This window comes from Lithobates pipiens, unplaced genomic scaffold, assembly GCF_037356315.1.
Source record: "Lithobates pipiens isolate NorthernLeopardFrog02 unplaced genomic scaffold, aLitPip1_a1.2 Scaffold_18, whole genome shotgun sequence".
Lineage (NCBI taxonomy): Eukaryota > Metazoa > Chordata > Amphibia > Anura > Ranidae > Lithobates > Lithobates pipiens.
The window spans coordinates 577,999,164-578,019,504 of NW_027507758.1; the positions used below are offsets into that span (position 1 = coordinate 577,999,164).

Genomic DNA, 20,341 nt, shown 5'->3' on the forward strand with positions numbered 1-20,341 from the left:
GGAAAGGGGAGGGGAAGAAGGGGAGAGGGGGAAGAGAAGGAAAAAGAGGAGAAAGAAAAGGGAAAGAAAAGGAAAAAATAAAGAAAGGTTCTAGGCAAGGATGACTTTGAGTAGGCTCGCATGGGGGGGAAGTATGCGCCAGGGGCGGGGCGGTGCCCGCGTCCCCCCCCGAGACCACCCCCAAGGAGGGGTGAGGCTCGGGGGCTCACGCGGGCACTTATACTCCCTCAAGGAAGGTCCAACCAGGGCTGGGGTCTAGTAAATAGGCACTAGCCTGGAGGACGATAACATTGATATTCAATGTGTAAAGGGTGGGGGGGTGGGAAGGGAGGGAGGAAAATATTGGGGGGGGAGAATATGTTGTTGTTTCACATTTATCAATGAAGGGTATACCGACTGGATCGATCTAGGTAAAAAATATACGTTTATTTTTGTTTTTGACTTCATGATGGAATGTTTATGGTGGGCTATAACCAATCTCCATGAAAGATGGCCCCGTTGAAGATTGTTACATATAATGTTAGAGGGTTAAATAGTCCCAATAAGAGATACCAGATTTTGCAGGAGTTGAAAAAATGGTCATCAAATATTGCTTTCCTACAGGAAACTCATCTTAAATGGTCCCATAATAGTGGTCTGAAGTCTAAAAATTATCCAACTTGGTTTCACGGATATTCCTCTAGCAAAAGGGCAAGAGGAATTGCTATTGGGTTTGACAGAAATACCCCCTTTACTTTAAAGGCTATGGAATCGGATTCTGAAGGGAGATATCTATTTATCAAAGGCTTGATTTTTAATAAAATGTATACGTTGGCTTGTATCTACTGCCCTAATTATCTCCCCTGTCCCTTCTTGGGGAAAGTGTTGAATAAATTAGAATGTTTTAAGGAAGGGGGGGTGATTATGGCAGGGGACTTTAACTTTGTATTTGATCCAACCCTGGATGCCCAACCCCCATCCCTACGCTCAGAAGGTAAATACCTAAAGATAATTAAACAAAAATTACATCGACAGCAACTAGTGGAGGCGTGGAGAATTGCGCATCCAGGGGGAAAGGATTTTACATATTATTCCCAGGTACATCACTCTTACTCAAGAATCGATTATATCCTCTTGGACCATCAGCTTTTGGAGGGGTTAAAGAAAGTAGAAGTAAAATCAATAACTCTCTCCGATCATGCCCCAGTTATGGCTGTTTTGGACCTGGAGGATATACCGATTAGGCAAAGAATATGGAGGTTGGATGAATCCCTCTTGCATGACCATAAAATATTTGAAGCTTTGGAAAGAGATATGAACTTATTTTTTAAAGAAAATAATGTAGAAAATATTGCACCAACTGTGTTGTGGGAGACCCATAAGGTATATATGAGAGGGAGATTGATAGCAGAAGCAGCTAAGAGGAGGAAAATAAGGTCAACGCAAAAATCACTAATCTTACAGGAAATCCAGGAGTTGGAACAGTTACATAAAGGGTTAAATGACTATAAAATAATGGACGAACTTATGGGAAAAAGGGAGGCACTGAGAGATATATTGGAACAGGAAACCAGGCAGGCCTTTTTAAAGTCCGCTAAAAGACAATATGAATTTGGTAATAAACCGGGGAGAATCCTGGCAGGGGTAATTAAACCTAGAAGAAATTTTAATTATATTGCAAAAATTAAAGATAAGAAGGGAGTAATGAAATATGCAACAAGAGATATTAGTAACACCTTCTCAGAATACTACCAACTACTGTATAAGGTAAATGGTAACCAGGACCCCAAGGATAAACAAAAGAGAAGGGAAAAAATTGAACAATATCTCCGGAAGATAGATCTACCGAGGATAGCAGAGGAGGATGCTGGTATGCTCGATAGGGATATCTCTAAGGAGGAAATAGAGAGAGCAATTAAGGATAGTAAGAATGGGAAGAGCCCAGGGCCCGATGGATACACGTCATTATACTTTAAAAAGTTTTTGGGACCTTTAACACCTTATTTTCATCAGTACATGAACTCAATTGGGGAAGGAAGGGAGATACGGAAGGAAGCTTTGGGGGGCTTTATAACTATATTAGCAAAGGAAGGGAAAGATCCAACATTATGCTCTAGCTTTAGACCAATTTCTCTGATTAATGAGGATGTAAAAATTTATGCAAGGATTTTAGCCGAGAGGCTGAAACAACATATGCCAGATTGTATAGAAGGAGATCAGGCAGGTTTTGTACCTGGAAGGGAGGCGAGGGATAATATACTGAGGACAACCCTCTTAATGCAGGAAGTTAAGAAGAAGAAGAAGCAGTCTTCCCTTTTCCTATCGGTCGATGCGGAAAAGGCATTTGATAGGTTAGAATGGGAATACATGCTGCAGACATTATATAAATTTGGTTTAGGCCCAAGAATGCTGCGGTGGATAGAGGCCTTATACTCTAACCCTACAGCTCAGATTCAGGTGAATGGGACCCTATCAAACTCTTTTGGGCTTTATAATGGCACACGTCAGGGATGCCCACTATCTCCCTTACTTTTCGTATTCTCTTTAGAACCTCTCTTGGTTTCTATAAGAGCGAACCAAGGTATTGAGGGAATAAAAGTATCAGAGAATGAGCATAAGATATCTGCATTTGCAGATGATATTATGCTCTATATAACGAACCCCAAACAGTCCCTTCCTAGGATTCTGCAGGAGCTGGAGGAATACGGGAATGTTTCGAACTTTAAGATCAATAGAGAGAAAACTGAGATATTAAATGTCTATTCTCCCCCAGAGGAGAGAAGAGAACTTAGAGCTCTTTTCCCCTTTGTGTGGAAAGAGAGGGGCCTGAAATACTTAGGAATATACTTATCGACATCAGTTACAGATTTATATCAAGATAATTATCTCCCTCTTTTAAATAAAATTAAACAAGATCTTAAAGGTTACCCTGCACACAGACTGTCATGGTTTGGCAGGATAAATGTAATTAAAATGATGATTCTGCCAAAGGCTCTATATATCTTTCAGAGCCTCCCGATAAATATCCCAGGGGCCTATTTTAAAATTATTAAATCCCTGATTCAGAAATTTATATGGAACAAAAGAGGAAGTCGCGTCTCTTATAAGGTAATGAATAGGCCTAAGGATAAGGGAGGGGTATCTCTCCCAGATTTTCAAAAATATCATTCAGCAGCGGTAATGAGGAGGATTTTGGATTGGGTTTACAACGCTCCATATAAAAAGTGGGTATCACTGGAAGATAATATGAGTAATGTTGCCCTGAGTCAGACCATTTGGATTCCAATGAAGTTTAGGGGTCTCTCTAGAAGAATATCCCCGATTACAATGGAAACATTAAGAACATGGGATGGGGTACTCAAAGGTACAGAAGGACAAAATAACAATAGCCCTCTAATGCCCCTGTCAGGAAATAACTATTTTCCTCCGGGGAAAGAAAACAAAATGTTCCAGAAGTGGACGCATAGGGACATATTAAGGTTAAGGGATGTGTTAAAAGTAAATAGCTTATGCTCATTGGAGGAGATACGAGAGAAATATGGAAGAACACCATGGGATGGATGGAGATACAGACAACTCCAACATTTTGTTGAGTCCCTTCCAAAACCTCTCCGCTCTGGTGACAATTTAAACCCTTGGGAGAAATTGATTGACCGGGGAGGAGTGGGCAGACAGGGGATCTCTAAGATATATAGGACCTTAATATCTTTAATGGAGGATGAGGCGATACCTGCTTTTGGGAGGTGGGAAGGGGAATTGAATCAATCAATCCCAGAAAAACTGAAAGGGAAAGTTATAGACTATACCCACTCCACTTCAATAGATACGAAGATCCAAGAAATGAACTATAAATTATTGGTTAGATGGTATTATGTTCCATCGAAAATGCATAAGATTAACAAAGACTTATCACCCCTCTGTTGGAGGGAGTGTGGGAGGGAGGGAACCCACGCCCATATATGGTGGCAATGCAGTGCAATCCAGTTATATTGGGAAAAAGTGGTGGGCTTAATTAAAGAGATCGATGGGAAGGAAATAGAACTGGATCCCTGGAAATGTTTGTTTCACGCGGCCGAGGGCCCTAGGGAAAAATATAGAAGAGCATTAACTCCATTTTTGCTAAATGCAGCGAAAGTACTGATCCCGAGATACTGGAAAGTAAAGGAAACACCAGGGATAAGAGATTGGTTTAGGGAAATAGATAGATTGAGGATTATGGAAGAACTAATATACCTTCAACGGGGAGCCGAAATTAGATTCCAGGCGACTTGGAGGAACTGGATGGAATTTAGAAAATCCTCAATATATCTTGGAATTATGGGGGATGGAGAGGGCGTCTAGGGGAGGGAGGTAGGATGCATATACTTCATAACCCCTTATAAATTTTTTTTTTTTTTTTTATATAAAAGAGGGAAGAGGAGAAGGGGGAGGAAGGAAGAGAAAGGGAAAAGATCCCTTTCCCCCCCTTTTTTTTTTTTTCCCTCTCTCTCTTCTTCTTCTTCTTTCCTCTTGGGATATTTAAGATCGATCCGGTCGGACACCCAATGTGTACTTTTTTTTTTTTTTACTGTCTGTTTTTATGTGAATGTTGAAAATACTGAAATAACATGAATGTTAACTAAAGTGATTTTTAAAAGTATGTATAAGGAATATTTTGTACTGTTCTTTTTGTAAATGTGGAAAACGAAATAAACAATATTTAATACTAAGTCCGCCGGACTTTACGCTGAAAAAGTCCGCTGCAGCCCACACACGATCGGATTGTCCGGTGAAATGCGGCGACTAATTCGCCGGACAATTTGATCGCGTGTACGACGCAGTGGACACAGTGAAGATTTGTGCTTGACAGGGAGCATCACTAAAATCCTTTCTGGCCCCGACTGCACAATACTTATACATATTTTTGTGTGAATTATGAACATAAAAAAATACAAGGAAAATGTAAGAAAAGTAAAATACATTTTATTTTAAGATGATACATTAACCCATTTCTATTATTTTAATGTAAGGTCAAGTGACAGCCAAAACAAAAAACAGTTGTGGGTAGAGTGGAACAGTCTTATGCCATGTACACACGATCGAAATTCTCCTTGGAAAAAGCTCTGATGGTTTTCCCGACGGAATTCGGCTCAAGCTGTCTTGCCTATACATGGTCATATCAAATTCCGATCATTTATAACGCGGTGACGTACAACACGTACGACGTGACTAGAAAAAGGAAGTTCAATAGCCAGTAGCCAATAGCTTCTGTCTCGTAGTTGAATCTGAGCATGCGTGATTTCTGGAGTGTCGGAATTGTATACACACGATCGGAATTACCGATAGAAAGTTTTTCCGTCTGGAAAATTGAGAACATGCTATCAATTTTTGGCTGGCGGAAATTCGGACAGCTAAATTCCGATGGAGCATACACACGGTCGCATTTTCCAATGAAAAGCTCTCATCGGTCTTTTTCTGGCCGGAATTCGGATCGTGTGTACGCGGCATTAGCAACTCTACGTTTACGTCTACTTTTTTTTCATTTTGTGGATATTCCCTTCTAACACCTGGACATAAACTAAAAGTTGTAAAGGGGTTACTTTTTCTGTTTTGTTAAAGGTGGGACTATCCTCTCATTTTGGGGAGATTTCTTCTCAATTCCTGTGACATCTCCAACACAGAAGAAGAAAAAGGGAACACAGAGATTAAAAGAAATCTGACAGAAGTATCACCCTTTCCCCACTCCACCAAAAACTAGAAAGCAAATTGGCTTGAAGTATACTCAAGCCTGAGTTTAAACTCCCAGGTCCCGGCATCTATTTTGAACTGTTGGCTTGGCATTTTAGTAGGCCTAAATCGAAAGCAGTTAGTGTTTTTCTGCCATCTGAAAACCAAGTCCTTAGTTGACTGGTATAAAACGTGACAACAGATATCCTCTCGGTATGTCTGGTATCCTTAGTGCATGAGCCAACAAAATAAATAAAGAAGCAGCCAATGAACTCACAGCACAGGATGAGTGTTTTGTACTAAAAATTAGGTGGTATATAGTACCCCTTCCAAGATCTTTTTACTGCGTCCTAGGTCTTTGATTGTTGGGTTTACCATAAATTCTTCAGCTTTCGTTGGGCATACCTCACCTCTTTCTGACATTGTTGCTCTCTCCGTAACTGTTTGTTTTGCTCCAGAAGTTTTTTTTTCTGGGCCTGTAGATCACGGTATTGATTGATAAGTTGGAGAAGCTCCTGCCTCAAAGTTTGGTTCTCTTCTTTCACCTTCCGGCTTACATCTTGCAGGACGTTCTTGGCCTCCTCATGGGCCTTCTGGGATAACTGGTTCAGCTGCCGTTCTGAGTCCTGCTGACATTCCACTTTTTGTCGCAGGAAGGCGCTCTTCACCCTCAGCAGGGACTCTGCATGCTTACCCCGGGAGGCCATTACTTCAGATTCCAGTTGCCTAATGAGTGAGACCTGCTCCTTCTGAATCTCCTTCATAGGTTCTAGCTCCTTCAGCTCTTTCCTCAAATTGGCCAGCTCGGTTTCCCGCTGGAGAAGTTGATCTCTCATCTTCTTCTCTTTCTCTTGGAAGGAGGCCTCAAGTTTCTCTTTCTGCTTCCTGATGTCTTCCAGCTCTCGTGTGTTCTGGTCATTCAGGCTGATAATGGCATCCTGCCGCCGTTGGCTTCTTTTGCCCACGTACAATAAATATTCTTGACTCTCCACACGGACTCTTTCAGCCTCTTCCTGGAGGAACTCATTCTCTCGACGTAACTGCTCCAGTCGTCTTCTCAGGCCATCGTGTTCAGCAATCAGGCGGTCGTGTTCGTCATGTAGATGCGCCTCTCTCTCGCTAACCACAACTTCTTTTCCGTCCCCGTCATCTTCAGCTTGTTCAGGGCTTGTCTTCCCAGAATCTTTTGCAGCTTTGCCTTGGGACTTCTTTTTTGGTGGCATCTGTGACATACATGAATAGAGGTTTAGTGACCATTTTCTGATGAGATTTCATTACACAATTTCTCTACCTGGGCTCATTAAAATAAGAGCAACCTATGAGATTTGGGTGTTTTTTAGAAAAACATTTGCAGTCGTTATCTGTCAGTTTTGTTACAAAATTCACATTTACACAAGAGCCTTAGTCACTATACAATACAGTGTCTCCTATGCAGTGAGGATTAGGATCATTCTTAACATTTTGACTCTGCTAATCCATGTAATCTGTGCCATCTCTCCAACACAACATACAAATTCAGCATCTATAACAGAACAGCCAACAAAGGGGTCCACTTATAAAGGATTTACTGTGCAATTCATACCCCAAAATGTTTGCTAGACATTCAGCCACCTGTATTATATAGTGTTTTTAAACAAGATTCAGTCTATGGGGTTTCCATCTAGTGACCATAATGTGGTATTTTCCAGAAATACCTCAATCAGGAAAGTCTGCTTTATACCACTAGTTGGAACTGACGGTCATAGGAAATGAACATATTAGGTAAAATACAGGGATTATGTGTATAGCAGCAGATAATCCATTTTTGTGTGTTTTTGGAATCTCTCAGTTATGGTGTATGAGGATGGTGATGGGTGAACCTTGCTTGAAAATGCAAGGTCAGCCTTTCTCAACTTTTTTACCCCAGTGGATCCCCAAAAATATTTTTCAGGTTTTGAGGAACCCTTACTAAAACCAATGAATCTGAGGTCAATATGTACACATGTACATTGGAACTATGGCCGGGGCACAGAGCTCTGAAGGAATGGCATACTCCTGTTGAAGCAGACGACACAGGGGACAAGTTGTCTTTGGCTGGATCACTAATGATAAGATTCCATCAGCAGCCTGTGTCCCTGACCCAAATGCTGCTAAATCTGGATCGCCAGTGATAGCAGTGACACCTCCCTGCCTCAGCTACAGAAGGAACGATTCCATAGAGACAAAACATGTGGCCTCTTAGTGATCCTTGCTCCTGCTGATTTTCACAAATTGTCAGTGGTGGGATTGCTATCAGCCTAGTTGCCCACATGCCATCAACCTTAATCCCCAAGGCGGCAACAGTACGCATATAAATGCGGACCTGTCTACATAACTTACCGTGCTGAAAGCGTGCTCCCCGCATGCTCCTCGCACAGTAGCTGGCGGGGATTGGTAAGCTGTATATGTGCACTCGGGAGCTTTCTGGTCATGTGACTGCTGTGACAGCCAATCACAGCGGTCACATGATCCAAATGCCCATCTCCGCCTCCCAGCTTTTACAACTCTTAAAGGGCCGGCAGGCAGTTGGTGCATCATTTCTGTCTGTTGCTTCCTTCCTCTGCTATCAACGTGAATCACTTCTGACAAGTTTTCCTGACAGCAAGAGAAAAAGGGTGATGAGGGGAGCTCCAGCACACAGCTTGTGATTGACGATTGACAGCCTCAGCTCTGTTCCTGCATGTTGTGTGGAGTGGGATGTGTCCCTTCCCTCCAATCAGCTCTCAGAGCTCTCTTCACTGAGCTGTGCAGAGTATAATTTCAGCTCTCCGCCCCCCCCTCCCCCCCATATTTTTTGACAGCTCACACAGGCTTTATAAATTCTGAATGGCTGTAGAGAAGAGAAGACTGCAGATAAACAGATACAACGTATGTAGGAGGATTTGTTTAATCTTTGTTTATCATCTGAGGCCAGTCACTTCACTGGGTAGATGTAAGGGTTTACAACCACTTTAACCACTTCAATACAGGGCACTTTCACCCCCTTCCTTCCCAGCCCAATTTTCAGCTTTCAGCGCTCTAGCGCTTTCAGTGACAATTGCGCGGTCATGCTACACTGTACCCAAATGAAATTGTTATCATTTTGTTCGCACAAATAGAGCTTTATTTTGGTGGTATTTATTCACGACTCCGTTTTTGTTTTTTTGCGATATAAGCGCAAAAAAAGCGGAAATTTGGGAAAAAAACAATATTTTCTTTTTTCTATTTGAAAAGAAATCCAATAAAATCAAATTTTGTCATAAATTTAAGCCAAAATGTATTCTGCTACATGTTTTTGGTAAAAAAAATTCCGTTAAGTGTATAATAATTGGTTTGTGTGATCACGGACATATGTACGCAAATGATCATGTACATATGTGTGCAGGTGATCACGTACATATGTGTGCAGATAATCATTGGGACATGTGATTTTAGTGGGACATATGTGGGGGACATGTTTTTATTATTAGGGACATGTGTTTTTATTATTTGGGGACATGTATGTTTTGGGACATGTGTGTTTTGGGGACATATGTGGGGACTGTGTTTGTACTGTGTGGTGTGTTGTGTGTTGACACTACACTGATGATCAGTGAGTAAAAAGCTGTGAAAAGCAGCCCATACTCACTGATCATCAGCCGGCTGCAGCGATCCGCTCTCCTCTCCTCTGCGATGACTTCCGTGTGAGGAGAGGAGAGCCGATTGCCTAGCAACCGGCTGTTTGTTTACATCACATGACGGCCGTGATTGGACACGGCCGTCATGTGATCAGGAGGGCCAATCACAGAGCCCTCCTGCCGATCTGAGATGTGCCGTGTCCGGGTGACACGAGCACATCGGGATCGCGCCGCTGGGCGGGCGCGCGCGCGCGCGATCCCGCTACTCCTGAAGGACGTTCCTGAACGTCCTATCAGGAGCAGGCGGCTCCCACCCGGCCGTATATATACATTGGCCGGGTGGGAAGTGGTTAAAGTAGAACAGAAGTTCTGCAGTAAAAAATAGCGAGCAGGCAGGGCTTTGAAGAAGAGACATGCACTGTCCTGCCTGCTCGCTGTCTTCTCCAGTGCTGCCAACTGAGCTGTGCATCAGCAGCTTACAGCACTGGGCCGGTCTCTTATTGCTGGGATGACAGCCTTCTGCGCCTGCACAGGAGTGATGTCATCCTGCTCCGGCCAATAAGAAGCCCCAAAGACTGGCACACGGGAGAAGATGCCAGCGAGAAGGAACTGTTAGACAGGTAGCCTTTCCTTTTAAAGCAATTTATTGCTCTACCGATTTGCAATGACAACCTATCTGTATTTCGGCTTGGCAGCAAAATCGCTCTTAGGCTCCTTTCACACTAGTGGTATGATTTACTGCCCCATATCCCATCGCAGTGGATCACGTTGTAGTGGGAAGTGAAATGAGCTTAGAGGGTGATTCTGCCACCTCCTGAGGACTGTCATTTTGTTGCTTTTTTTTTATTACCAATTGGCAATTTTAAATTGTGGAATCGTGCCGCAACAACGACCATTCACTTACATGGGAAAGTTTGACAGTCACCAATGATTAAATTGCTCTCTACATATAGCTGTTAATATTGGTACAGCATTGCAAAAAATTATTCAGTCAGCCACCAATTGTGCAAGTTCTCCCACTTAAAAAGATGAGAGAGGCCTGTAATTGTCATCATAGGTATACCTCAACTATGAGAGACAAAATGTGGAAACAAATCCAGACAATCACATTGTTTGATTTGGAAAGAATTTATTTGCAAATTATGGTGGAAAATAAGTATTTGGTCACCTACAAACAAGCAAGATTTCTGGCTCTCACAGACCTGTATCTTCTTCTTAAGGCTAGGTTCACATTGCAGCAATGCGGGAACGCCGCAAATCCGCGGCGGGTTCCCGCATCGCATACCTCCTGGCGGCAGTTCACACTGCCCTATGCGAACTGCTGGGAGTGTCAGTGAAACGTTAATGACACCCCCAGATCAGTTTGCATATCGCAGTGCGATCTGCAAACTCGGACAGGAATCGGATCGCATGGTGTGAACACCCATGCGATCCGATTCTGCTGCGGACCAAAAAAAGGGTCCTGTGCGAGTTTGGGCCGGGTGCGATGCAAATTCAGCCATACTATCTGAGATCGGATGTGATTTGCACTGCAGTGCGGTGCGAATCACATCCGGTTCTCGTAACCGCTGCAGTGTGAACCCAGCCTTAAGAGGCTCCTCTGTCCTCCACTCATTACCTGTATTAATGGCACCTGTTTAAACTTGTTATCAGTATAAAAGACACCTGTCCACAATCTCAAACCGTCACACTCCAAACTCCACTATGGTGAAGACCAAAGAGCTGTCGAAGGACACCAGAAACAAAATTGTAGACCTGCACCAGGCTCGGAAGACTGAATCTGCAATAGGCAAGCAGCTTGGTGTGAAGAAATCAACTGTGGGAGCAATAATTAGAAAATGGAAGACATACAAGACTACTGATAATCTCCCTCGATCTGGGGCTTCACGCAAGATCTCACCCCGTGGGGTCAAAATGATCACAAGAACGGTGAGCAATGATCCCGGAACCACACGGGGGGGCCTAGTGAATGACCTGCAGAGGGCTGGGACCAATGTAACAAAGGCTACCATCAGTAACACACTACGTCGCCAGGGTCTCAGATCCTGCAGTGTCAGACGTGTCCCCCTGCTTAAGCCAGTACATGTCCGGGCCCGTCTGAGGTCTGCTAAAGTGCATTTGGATGATCCAGAAGAGGATTGGGAGAATGTCATATGGTCAGATAAAACCAAAGTAGAACTGTTTGGTAGAAACACAACTCGTTGTGTTTGGAGGAGAGAGAATGCTGAGTTGCAATCAAAGAACACCATACCTACTGTGAAGCATGGGGGTGGCAACATCATGCTTTGGGGCTGTTTCTCTACAAAGGGAACAGGACGACTGATCCGTGTACATGAAAGAATGAATGGGGCCATGTATCGTGAGATTTTGAGTGCAAACCTCCTCCCATCAGAAAGGGCATTGAAGATGAAATGTGGCTGGGTCTTTCAGCATGACAATGATCCCAAACACACCGCCCGGGCAACGAAGGAGTGGCTTCGTAAGAAGCATTTCAAGGTCCTGGAGTGGCCTAGCCAGTCTCCAGATCTCAACCCCATAGAAAACCTTTGGGGGGAGTTGAAAGCCTGTGTTGCCCAGCGACAGCCCCAAAACATCACTGCTCTAGAGGAGATCTGCATGGAGGAATGGGCCAACATACCAGAAACAGTGTGTGACAAACTTGTGAAGACTTACAGAAAACGTTTGACCTATGTCATTGCCAACAAAGGATATATAACAAAGTATTGAGATGAACTTTTGATATTGACCAAATACTTATTTTCCATCATAATTTGCAAATAAATTCTTTCAAAAATCAGACAATGTGATTTTCTGGATTTGTTTCCACATTTTGTCTCTCATAGTTGAGGTATACCTATGATGACAATTACAGGCCTCTTTCATCTTTTTAAGTGGGAGAACTTGCACAATTGGTGGCTGACTAAATACTTTTTTGCCCCACTGTATTTGCATGCTGTAGTGGTCATTAATCCCTGTTAAAAAAAAAAAAAAAACATTCCCCCGTGTGTCATTAGGGCTTGTTCAGATATGCTACCGGGGGGTGGTAAAAGCAGGTGGCTAGGATGCAGTTTTAGCACCCCCTGAGTGCACACCTAAAGAGAGACTATCAGTCCTCAGGACTGTACACATGCGCTGGCCACGATGTGTGGCAAAAAATAACTAAAAAATCCCATCACATTTAGTGGGCAGTATGGCTACTGAATTTGACCCATTAGGGCTCCTTTATACCACAATCCTCGCAATCACTGGGCAGTTTTACACATGCGTTTACATGTGTTTGTAATGCATTCGCAGATATGTCTAAGTGTCATTTATTGTTTTATTGAGGATTTCAATAGCACCCACAGTTTGTACAGCGCTTTACAATATATTTTTCTATTTCACTGAGTTGCATTTACAGGCATATGTGCTCTGTTTATGTGCAACAAAAATGTAGCATCCCAATGACGTACACTAGGCTTATTGAAGTACATTTATTTTTTCTTGCATATGCCTGTCCTGTGTTTAAAAATGCATTTTACTGCATCTGCTGTGAATAGGCACCTTAAGGCCCCTTTCACACTGTGCGACTTTTCCTGGGAGCCTTCTATCGCACACAAGTCATCCACAAACAGCCTTCCCGGGTCCTGGAAAGTGGCCACAATGTCCAAGCGCCGCAAAGATCAACAACAGCTGCAAAGGATGCCAGGATTCTTTTCCTCTTTCCTGAAAGATCCACAACAAAATGGCGGTGGTGTCCACGCCATGCAGCCTGCACACAAGGCCTCAGCAAAGGTCGCGGGCCGTGAATCCCAGGAAAAAAGTAACCCAAACTCAGGTATCTAACAGCAGGACACCCTCAGGCAGCTCCAGCCCATCCACCCAAAGCCAAGCCCCACAGGGATTCTCCTTCCAGGCACCAAGAGGACATAGGCTTGGATGTCAGTCTGCCACATGCATCCAGGGAAGGTACAGGGCCACCCAGAGATGATCCCATCACTGCCTTTCCCACCATGGGCCAACCAGTATCAGACACCATGTTATTTACTCTTTGATTATTTCCCGCCTTGACTACTGCAACTCTCTCCTTAATGGCCTACCCTTACGCAGGCTTTCCCCCCTTCAGTTTATTATGAATGCTGCTGCTAGACTAATACACCTCACTAACCGATCTGTGACTGCTGCCCCTCTCTGCCAATCCCTTCACTGGCTTCCCCTACCCCACCGAACAGTATAAAATTCTAAATGCTAGCCACAACATACAAGGCCATCCACAACATCGTCCCCAGCTAGATCACCAACCTCATCTGCAGATATTTCCCAAATCGTCCCCTCCGCTCCTCCTAGGACCTCCTGCTCTCTAGCTCCCTTATTACCTCCTCACATTCTTGCCTTCAGGACTTCTCCAGAGCCTCTCCCATCCTCTGGCACTTCCTGCCCCTGTATGTCCGATCAGCCCCTAACCTGTCCACCCTGAAAACTCACTTGTTCAGGGAAGCCTATCCCACACCCACCTAACAACTGTCCCCGAGCCACCCCATCAAATCATTACTCGCATCTATTACCTTTTGAACCACCACCCCCTCCATGTAGAATGTAGGCTCTACAAGCAGGGCCCTCCCGTCCCTTCTGTATTGAACTGTACTGCAATTGTGCTGTCTCCCCTCTACATTGTAAAGCACTGCGTAAACTGTTGGCGCCATATGAATCGTGTATAATAATAATAATAATTAAAAGACATGATGCTGTCACTTAGGGCTTCTTTTGTCTCTGATCTGGTATCAAATGTGAGCCAATGCCAAAAAGATGTACAGGCAATGGGGGACAGAGTAGACCATGTGGAGAAGACAATGGGAGAGTACTCTGTCGCATTTAACTCCTTAGTGGATGCTCACAATACCCACACAGAGGAAATCATCTGGATTAAAGATAAAATTGCTGACCTAGAGGACAGATCCAGGAGAAACAACATAAAAATTAGAGGCAACTGCAACAATTCACCCTAACTCTGTTATCCTCTATGGCCCCCACACTGTCAGCACAGGACCTTATGATCGATAGAATCCATTGGGTACCAAAACCCTCCTTCCTACCAGCTGACATTCTCAGGGATGTGCTTCTAAGGGTACACTTTTGCCATGTAAAAGAACTCCTAATGACCACATTTAGAAAAGTTGAAGGCCTACCCGAGCACTACGCCAACATACAGCTGCTCCCTGACCTATCCAAGCACATGCTTTAACGCTGTCACAATCTCGCAACCATTACCAAGGCACTGAGAGACCACAAAATCCCACATAAATGGAGATACCCTGCCATTCTGTCCATCACTCACAATGGAATTACCGTCTCAATATCCTCCTTAGACGAAAGGGATTGCCACTCTACGCGAATAGGGCATCATTTCTGAAACTTCACATTCTTCTTTAGTTATTAACCACTTGGATCTGCCAGAACTGGAATGGCAGACTATGTCACACAAGCAATCCGCTAAGCAACGTAACAAATCAAGCATCATTCAAACCAATGTAATTCCCCAGGTTATGGTTTGGAATGTTTTCCTACCAATTCCCCTAAGATAAAAACAGGCAACATGATCTGCACTCGGATCTTTGGACAGATCTTCTTTTTACAGTTTCATATTTGTGCGAATTCAAGTCGCACCAACTTCAAAATAGTCCCTGTACTACTTTGGTTTGACTTTGATGCCAGTTGAGGTCCATAGACCTCAAGTTTACACAGGCATCCCTTGAAATTGCTGCAAAATCGTGGCCACAAAATAGCGCAAATTTAATGTTGCGGCAGTGTGAAAGGGGCCTAAAGAGGTACTAAACCCAAAACCAAAAATGTAATATACTGTATTGCAGCTTACCAATCATTAGATGTGATGACTGCATTTATTTTCTTTGGTATCTTTCCCTCTCTTTTCATCTGGTGATCTTCCCAGTAACACACTTCCTGTTAGGGTGCCCCCACTCTGGATGAAGGAGAACAGAGGGTACAGCAGGCAGCATCATTGTCAGTCTGGGGGGGGGGGGGGAGTGTTACAAGTACTATCAGCTTTACACACGCTAACAAACTGAAACCAAACTCCAGCTCTCACTTTATAGTCAGTTACAGCAAACCGTTTTACTCCCTTTGGGATAAAGGTTTTTAACCACTTAAGCCCCGGACAATTTTGCTTGCCAACGACCAGACCACTTTTAGCGATTCGGCACTGTGTTGCTTTAACTGACAATTGCGCAGTCGTGCGACGTGACTCCCAAACAAAATTGGCGTCCTTTTTTCCCCACATATAGAGCTTTCTTTTGGTGGTATTTGATCACCCCTGCGGTTTTTATTTTTTGCACTATAAACTAAAAGAGAGTGACAATTTTGGGAAAACGCATTATTTTTTTATTTTTGCTATAATAAATATCCCCCAAAAATGTATAAAAAAACATTTTTTGTCCTCCATTTAGGCCGATACGTATTCTTCTACATATTTTTGGCAAAAAACATTTGCAATAAGCGATTATTGATTGGTTTGCGCAAATGTTATAGCGTTTACAAAATAGGGGATAGTTTTATGGCATTTATATTAATAATTTTTTTTTTTTTTACTAGTAATGGCGGTGATCAGCAATTTTTTATTGTGACTGCGACATTATGGCGGTCACATTGGACATTTTTGACATGTTTTTAGAACCATTGTCATCTATACAGCAATCAGTGCCATACAAATGCACTGATTCCTGTGTAAATGACACTGGCAGTGAAGGGCTTAACCACTAGGTGGCAGTGTAGGGGTTAAGTGTATCCTAGGGGTGTGTTGCTAACTGTGTTTTACACATCACTGATCTCTGCTCCAATCACAGGGAGCAGAGATCAGTGTCACTGTTGCTAGGCAGAACAGGGAGATGCTTGCTTACTTTAGCATCTCCACATTCTTCCTCCCCGTGAGACGATTGCGGGTATCCCCGAGGCGATCAAGCCCGTGGGACCCGCGATAAAACTCACAGAGGTCCCGACCGGCGATGGCACGGTGGCAATTTAGAGGGACGTACCTGTACGCCCATTTGCCTATCCGTGCCATTCTGCCGACGTACATCGGCGTGTGCCGGACGGGAAGTGGTTAATGTGAATAAATAAAAGCTGATCATTGCGAGTACCCCTGGCCCCTGCTGCTATCAATCTATCCAATGAGGACCCGAGACAGTAGCTTAAGATGAAAAACATTGAGGGTTTACAATCCCTTTAATACCATAAATATTAACACTCCAGATGCAATCGTAGAGAAATGCTTAAATAATGCATTTAGCGCCAACAGTTTACGCAGCACTTTACAATGTATAGGGGGGGACAACACAATTACAGTACAGTTCAATACAAAAGGTACAGGAAGGTTCTGCTCGTAGAGCTTACATTCTAAAGGGAGAGGGTGGTGGTACAAAAGGTAATAGCTGCAGAGAATGATTTGATGGGGTAGCTGGGGACAGTTGTTAGGTGGGTGTGGGATAGGCTTCCGTGAATAAAGGAGTTCCAGAGGATGGGAGAGGCTCTGGAGAAGTCCTGAAGGCGAGCATGAGAGGAGGTAACAAGTGAGCTAGAAAGCAGGAGGTCCTGGGAGGAGCGGAGGGGATCATTTGGGCGATATCTGCAGATGAGGTTGGTGATGTAGACGGGGGCGATGTTGTGAATGGCCTTGTATGTTATGGTTAACATTTTGAATTTTACACGGTGGGATAGAGGAAACCAGTGAAGGGATTGGCAGAGAGGGGCGGCAGTCACAGATCGGTTAGTGAGGTGTATTAGTCTAGCAGCAGAATTCATAATAGACTGAAGGGGGATAGCCTGCTTAAGGGTAGGCTATTAAGGAGAGAGTTGCAGTAGCCAAGGCGGGAAATAATCAAGGAGTGAATGAGTTGCTTTGTGGTGTCATTAGTCAGGAAAGGTCAAATTCTGGAGATATTGCGGAGGTAAAGGTGGCAGGATTTAGCCAGTGATTGGATATGGGGGCTGAAGGAGAGGTCAGAGTCAAGGATTACACCGAGGACCCTGGCATGTGTGGAGGGACCAATGGTTGTGTTGTTGATATTAATGGTGAAGTCACGGGGAGGGGGGGATCGTGAAGGAGGAAATATAAAAAGTTTTAGAAAGATTGAGTTTGAGGAAGTGGTGTGACATCCATACTGATATGTCATTCAGTAAGTTTGAGATCTGTGAGGAGATTGAGGGGGTGAGTTGAGGAGTGGAGAGATCTGGGTGTCGTCAGCATAGAGGTGGTATTGGAAGCCATGGGAGGTTATCAACTGGCCCAGAGAAGAGGTATAGAGCGAGAATAGGAGGGGCCCAAGGACAGAACCTTGGTGTACCCCAACAGAAAGAGGGAGGGGAGCGGAGGAGATGGAGTTGTAAGTGACACTGAAAGTGCGCTGAGATAGTTAGAAGGAGAACCAGGATAAAACAGAATCGCGGAGGCCAAAGGAGTGTAATTTGCTGAGGAGGGGCAGGTGGTCAACTGTGTCAAAGGCAGCAGAGAGGTCTAAAAGTAGGAGTATGGAGTAGTGACCGTTGGTTTTAGCAGTTAGTAGTCATCGGTGAGTTTTAGTAGGGCAGTTTCAGTAGAATGTTGTGGGCGGAAGCCAGACTGTAGGGGGTCGAGAAGGTTGTTGTCCGTGAGGTAGCGACTCATTCGGCCATGGACAAGATGAGCTTGGAGGCCAATGGGAGATGGGTCGTAAGTTGTTCAAACAAGTGGGGTCTAGTGAGGGTTTTTTGAGTATAGGGGTAACCAGTGTATGTTTGAGTGGGGAAGGAAAGGTGCCGGAAGAGAGGGAGAGGTTGAAGATGTGGGTTAGTGAGATGAGGATAGAGTGGGAAGGTGGTCGCAGTAATTGTGAGGGGACAGGGTCCAGGGAACAGGTAGTGAGGTGGGCCATGGAGAGGAGTTTATCTACTTCACCTGTGGTAACTGGGCAAAAAGAGGAGAGTATTGAGTGTGGTGGTGTACCTCTTGTGTTGGGTAGGGGAGGAGTGTGTGGAGGCAGGAGTTGTATTTGAGAAGGGCAGATTTGTAGAGGGTAAAGCCTTGTAGGGAGATTTATACAATTTAACTACACCCATTCGATTTTAGACGACTAAAATGTACTGGAGATTTTAGTCGACTAAATATGACTAATATTAAAACACCTGCAGAAGACTAAAATGGGACTAAAAAGAAACTAAAATTTGCTGCCCAAATGAACACTGATCTGAAGAAAGAAAGCCTAAAAAAAAAAAAAAGTAAACTAATCCAGGGATCACATCTAAGAGTTGGTAATAAGTGTTTGCTTTTGGGTTTATTAGTTAAAATGATAGTAAACCCTTCCATGTGCCCAGTGAAGTGACTGACATCGGGTGATACACAGAGAATAAACAAATCTCCCTACAAGTTGTACCTGTTCATCTGCAGTCTTCTCTTCTCTACATCTGTTCAAAGTGTCTGCCAGTTCAGAAAAAGGGGGTGGGAGGCTGAAGTTACCCTCTACGGAGCTCAGTAAGGAGAGCTCTGAGAGCTGATTGGAGGGAAGGGAATGGACGCTCCCCCCCCCCTTTCACACAGCATGCAGGAACAGAGCTGAGGCTGTCAATCAGCTGGAGGTCCCTCCCCTGTCACCTTTTTTTCTCTTGGTGTCAGGAAAACTTCATGCTGATAGCAGAGGAAGGAGGCAGCAGACAAAAATGACACTTAGTGCTCTGGATTGAGACAAGTACACACTATGGGGATATGCTTTGTTCATATTTCATGACTGAGATTTACAAACACTTTTAAAGGGTTTACAACATGCCAGTTCTCCCTTATTAGAGTGAAAATGTGACATATCCCCCCCCCCCCCCCTCACCACCTGTCAAATACCCTCTGAAAGGTGATCCACTAGGGGTTGCTTTTCAGAGGGGTGTCAGGGCCTTCTGCGTGTGAGGGTAACATTCTGAACATTAGTGTAAGGCAGGAAATTCTTCCCACTAATAAACTGTTTTTAATAGAAGTTCTCTGGGACCAGAATGTTATTTTGGGTGTAAAAATGCAGAGAAAGGCTGCTGGGGGGTTCTCTGTACATCACTAATCCTCTATTATAAGAGATGTGGGCTGTGTGCCTGGAAGATGCTCTCAGGTATGATATGGTGATAATACAGGGGTGATATATAGGAAGCTATTTACATTGTAATACTCACCCCTGGTCAGGAGGGATCACACCTCTACAATGTGTTCTGCACTCTGTGTATTCATCACTCTGCTTGTTACCTGGAGACCAGAAACAAATCTCATTACTCCGCCCATCTCCACCAATCACTGCTGTCCAACTCCGCCCTCCACCAATCACTGCTCTCCAAACTATGCCTTCCGCCAGTCACTGCTGTCCAACTCCGCCCTCCACCAATCATTGCTATCAACCTCCGCCCTCCACCAATCACTGCTCTCCAAACTCCGCCCTCCACCAATCACTGCTGTCCAACTCCGCCAATCACTGCTCCTCAAACTCCGCCTTCCGCTAATCACTGCTCTCCAAACTCCGCCCTCCACCAATCACTGCTCTCCAAACTCCGCCCTCCACCAATTACTGCTGTCCAATTCCGCCCTACACCAATCCCTTCTGTCCAACTCCATCTCTACCAATCACTTCTTGTCAACCTCCATTCCACCTCATTCCTCCGCCCCCTCCCAACCACACTCGGTAGACAGAACTATACCCTTATAATGTATGTATAATGATACCAATCACATTTCTATTATTTATAGTGAAAGAGACATTTACAGAACCCCTCCTCCAGCGCACTTGAGCGCGCTTCTCTTTGACACCCCTAAGCATGCGCAAACGCATAACACGGATAGCTATCTCTTGAGCATGCGCGAATGAGGGGCGCACGCAGGAAAGCGCGTCTCTGCGTTTAGTAACGCGCTACGTCACACGTATACACCCACCAGCGTGCCGAAGGCAAACAGACTCTTTGGGTATAGTAAGATGGCCGCCGTCGCACACTGACTATTGGTTAGTCATAGAAAGGGGGGGCGGTGCTCGCCCGAGGAGGTGTAGTGTCACAGT

At 44.3% G+C, this 20,341-nt stretch overlaps 1 protein-coding gene across 2 annotated transcripts; it reads right to left on the minus strand.

Moving 5' to 3' along the window:
- Positions 1-4,925: 4,925 nt before the first annotated feature.
- Positions 4,926-19,662, minus strand: LOC143989082 (coiled-coil domain-containing protein 166-like). 2 transcript variants are annotated; one of them, XM_077489095.1, is made up of 2 exons: positions 19,473-19,662; positions 4,926-6,908 (listed from the first exon to the last, which is right to left on the minus strand). In XM_077489095.1, the coding sequence occupies exon 2, from the start codon at positions 6,906-6,908 to the stop codon at positions 6,057-6,059; it is 852 nt and encodes a 283-aa protein (XP_077345221.1). In that variant the 5' UTR covers positions 19,473-19,662; the 3' UTR covers positions 4,926-6,056. The 2 variants fall into 2 exon arrangements, with proteins under 2 accessions (XP_077345221.1, XP_077345222.1); XM_077489096.1 differs by lacking the exon at positions 19,473-19,662 and adding an exon at positions 15,151-15,269.
- Positions 19,663-20,341: the final 679 nt, after the last annotated feature.

Excerpts from the sequence above, each read along its gene's own strand:
- LOC143989082 (XM_077489095.1), bottom strand. The coding sequence starts at position 6,908 with ATGCCACCAAAAAAGAAGTCCCAAGGCAAAGCTGCAAAAGATTCTGGG.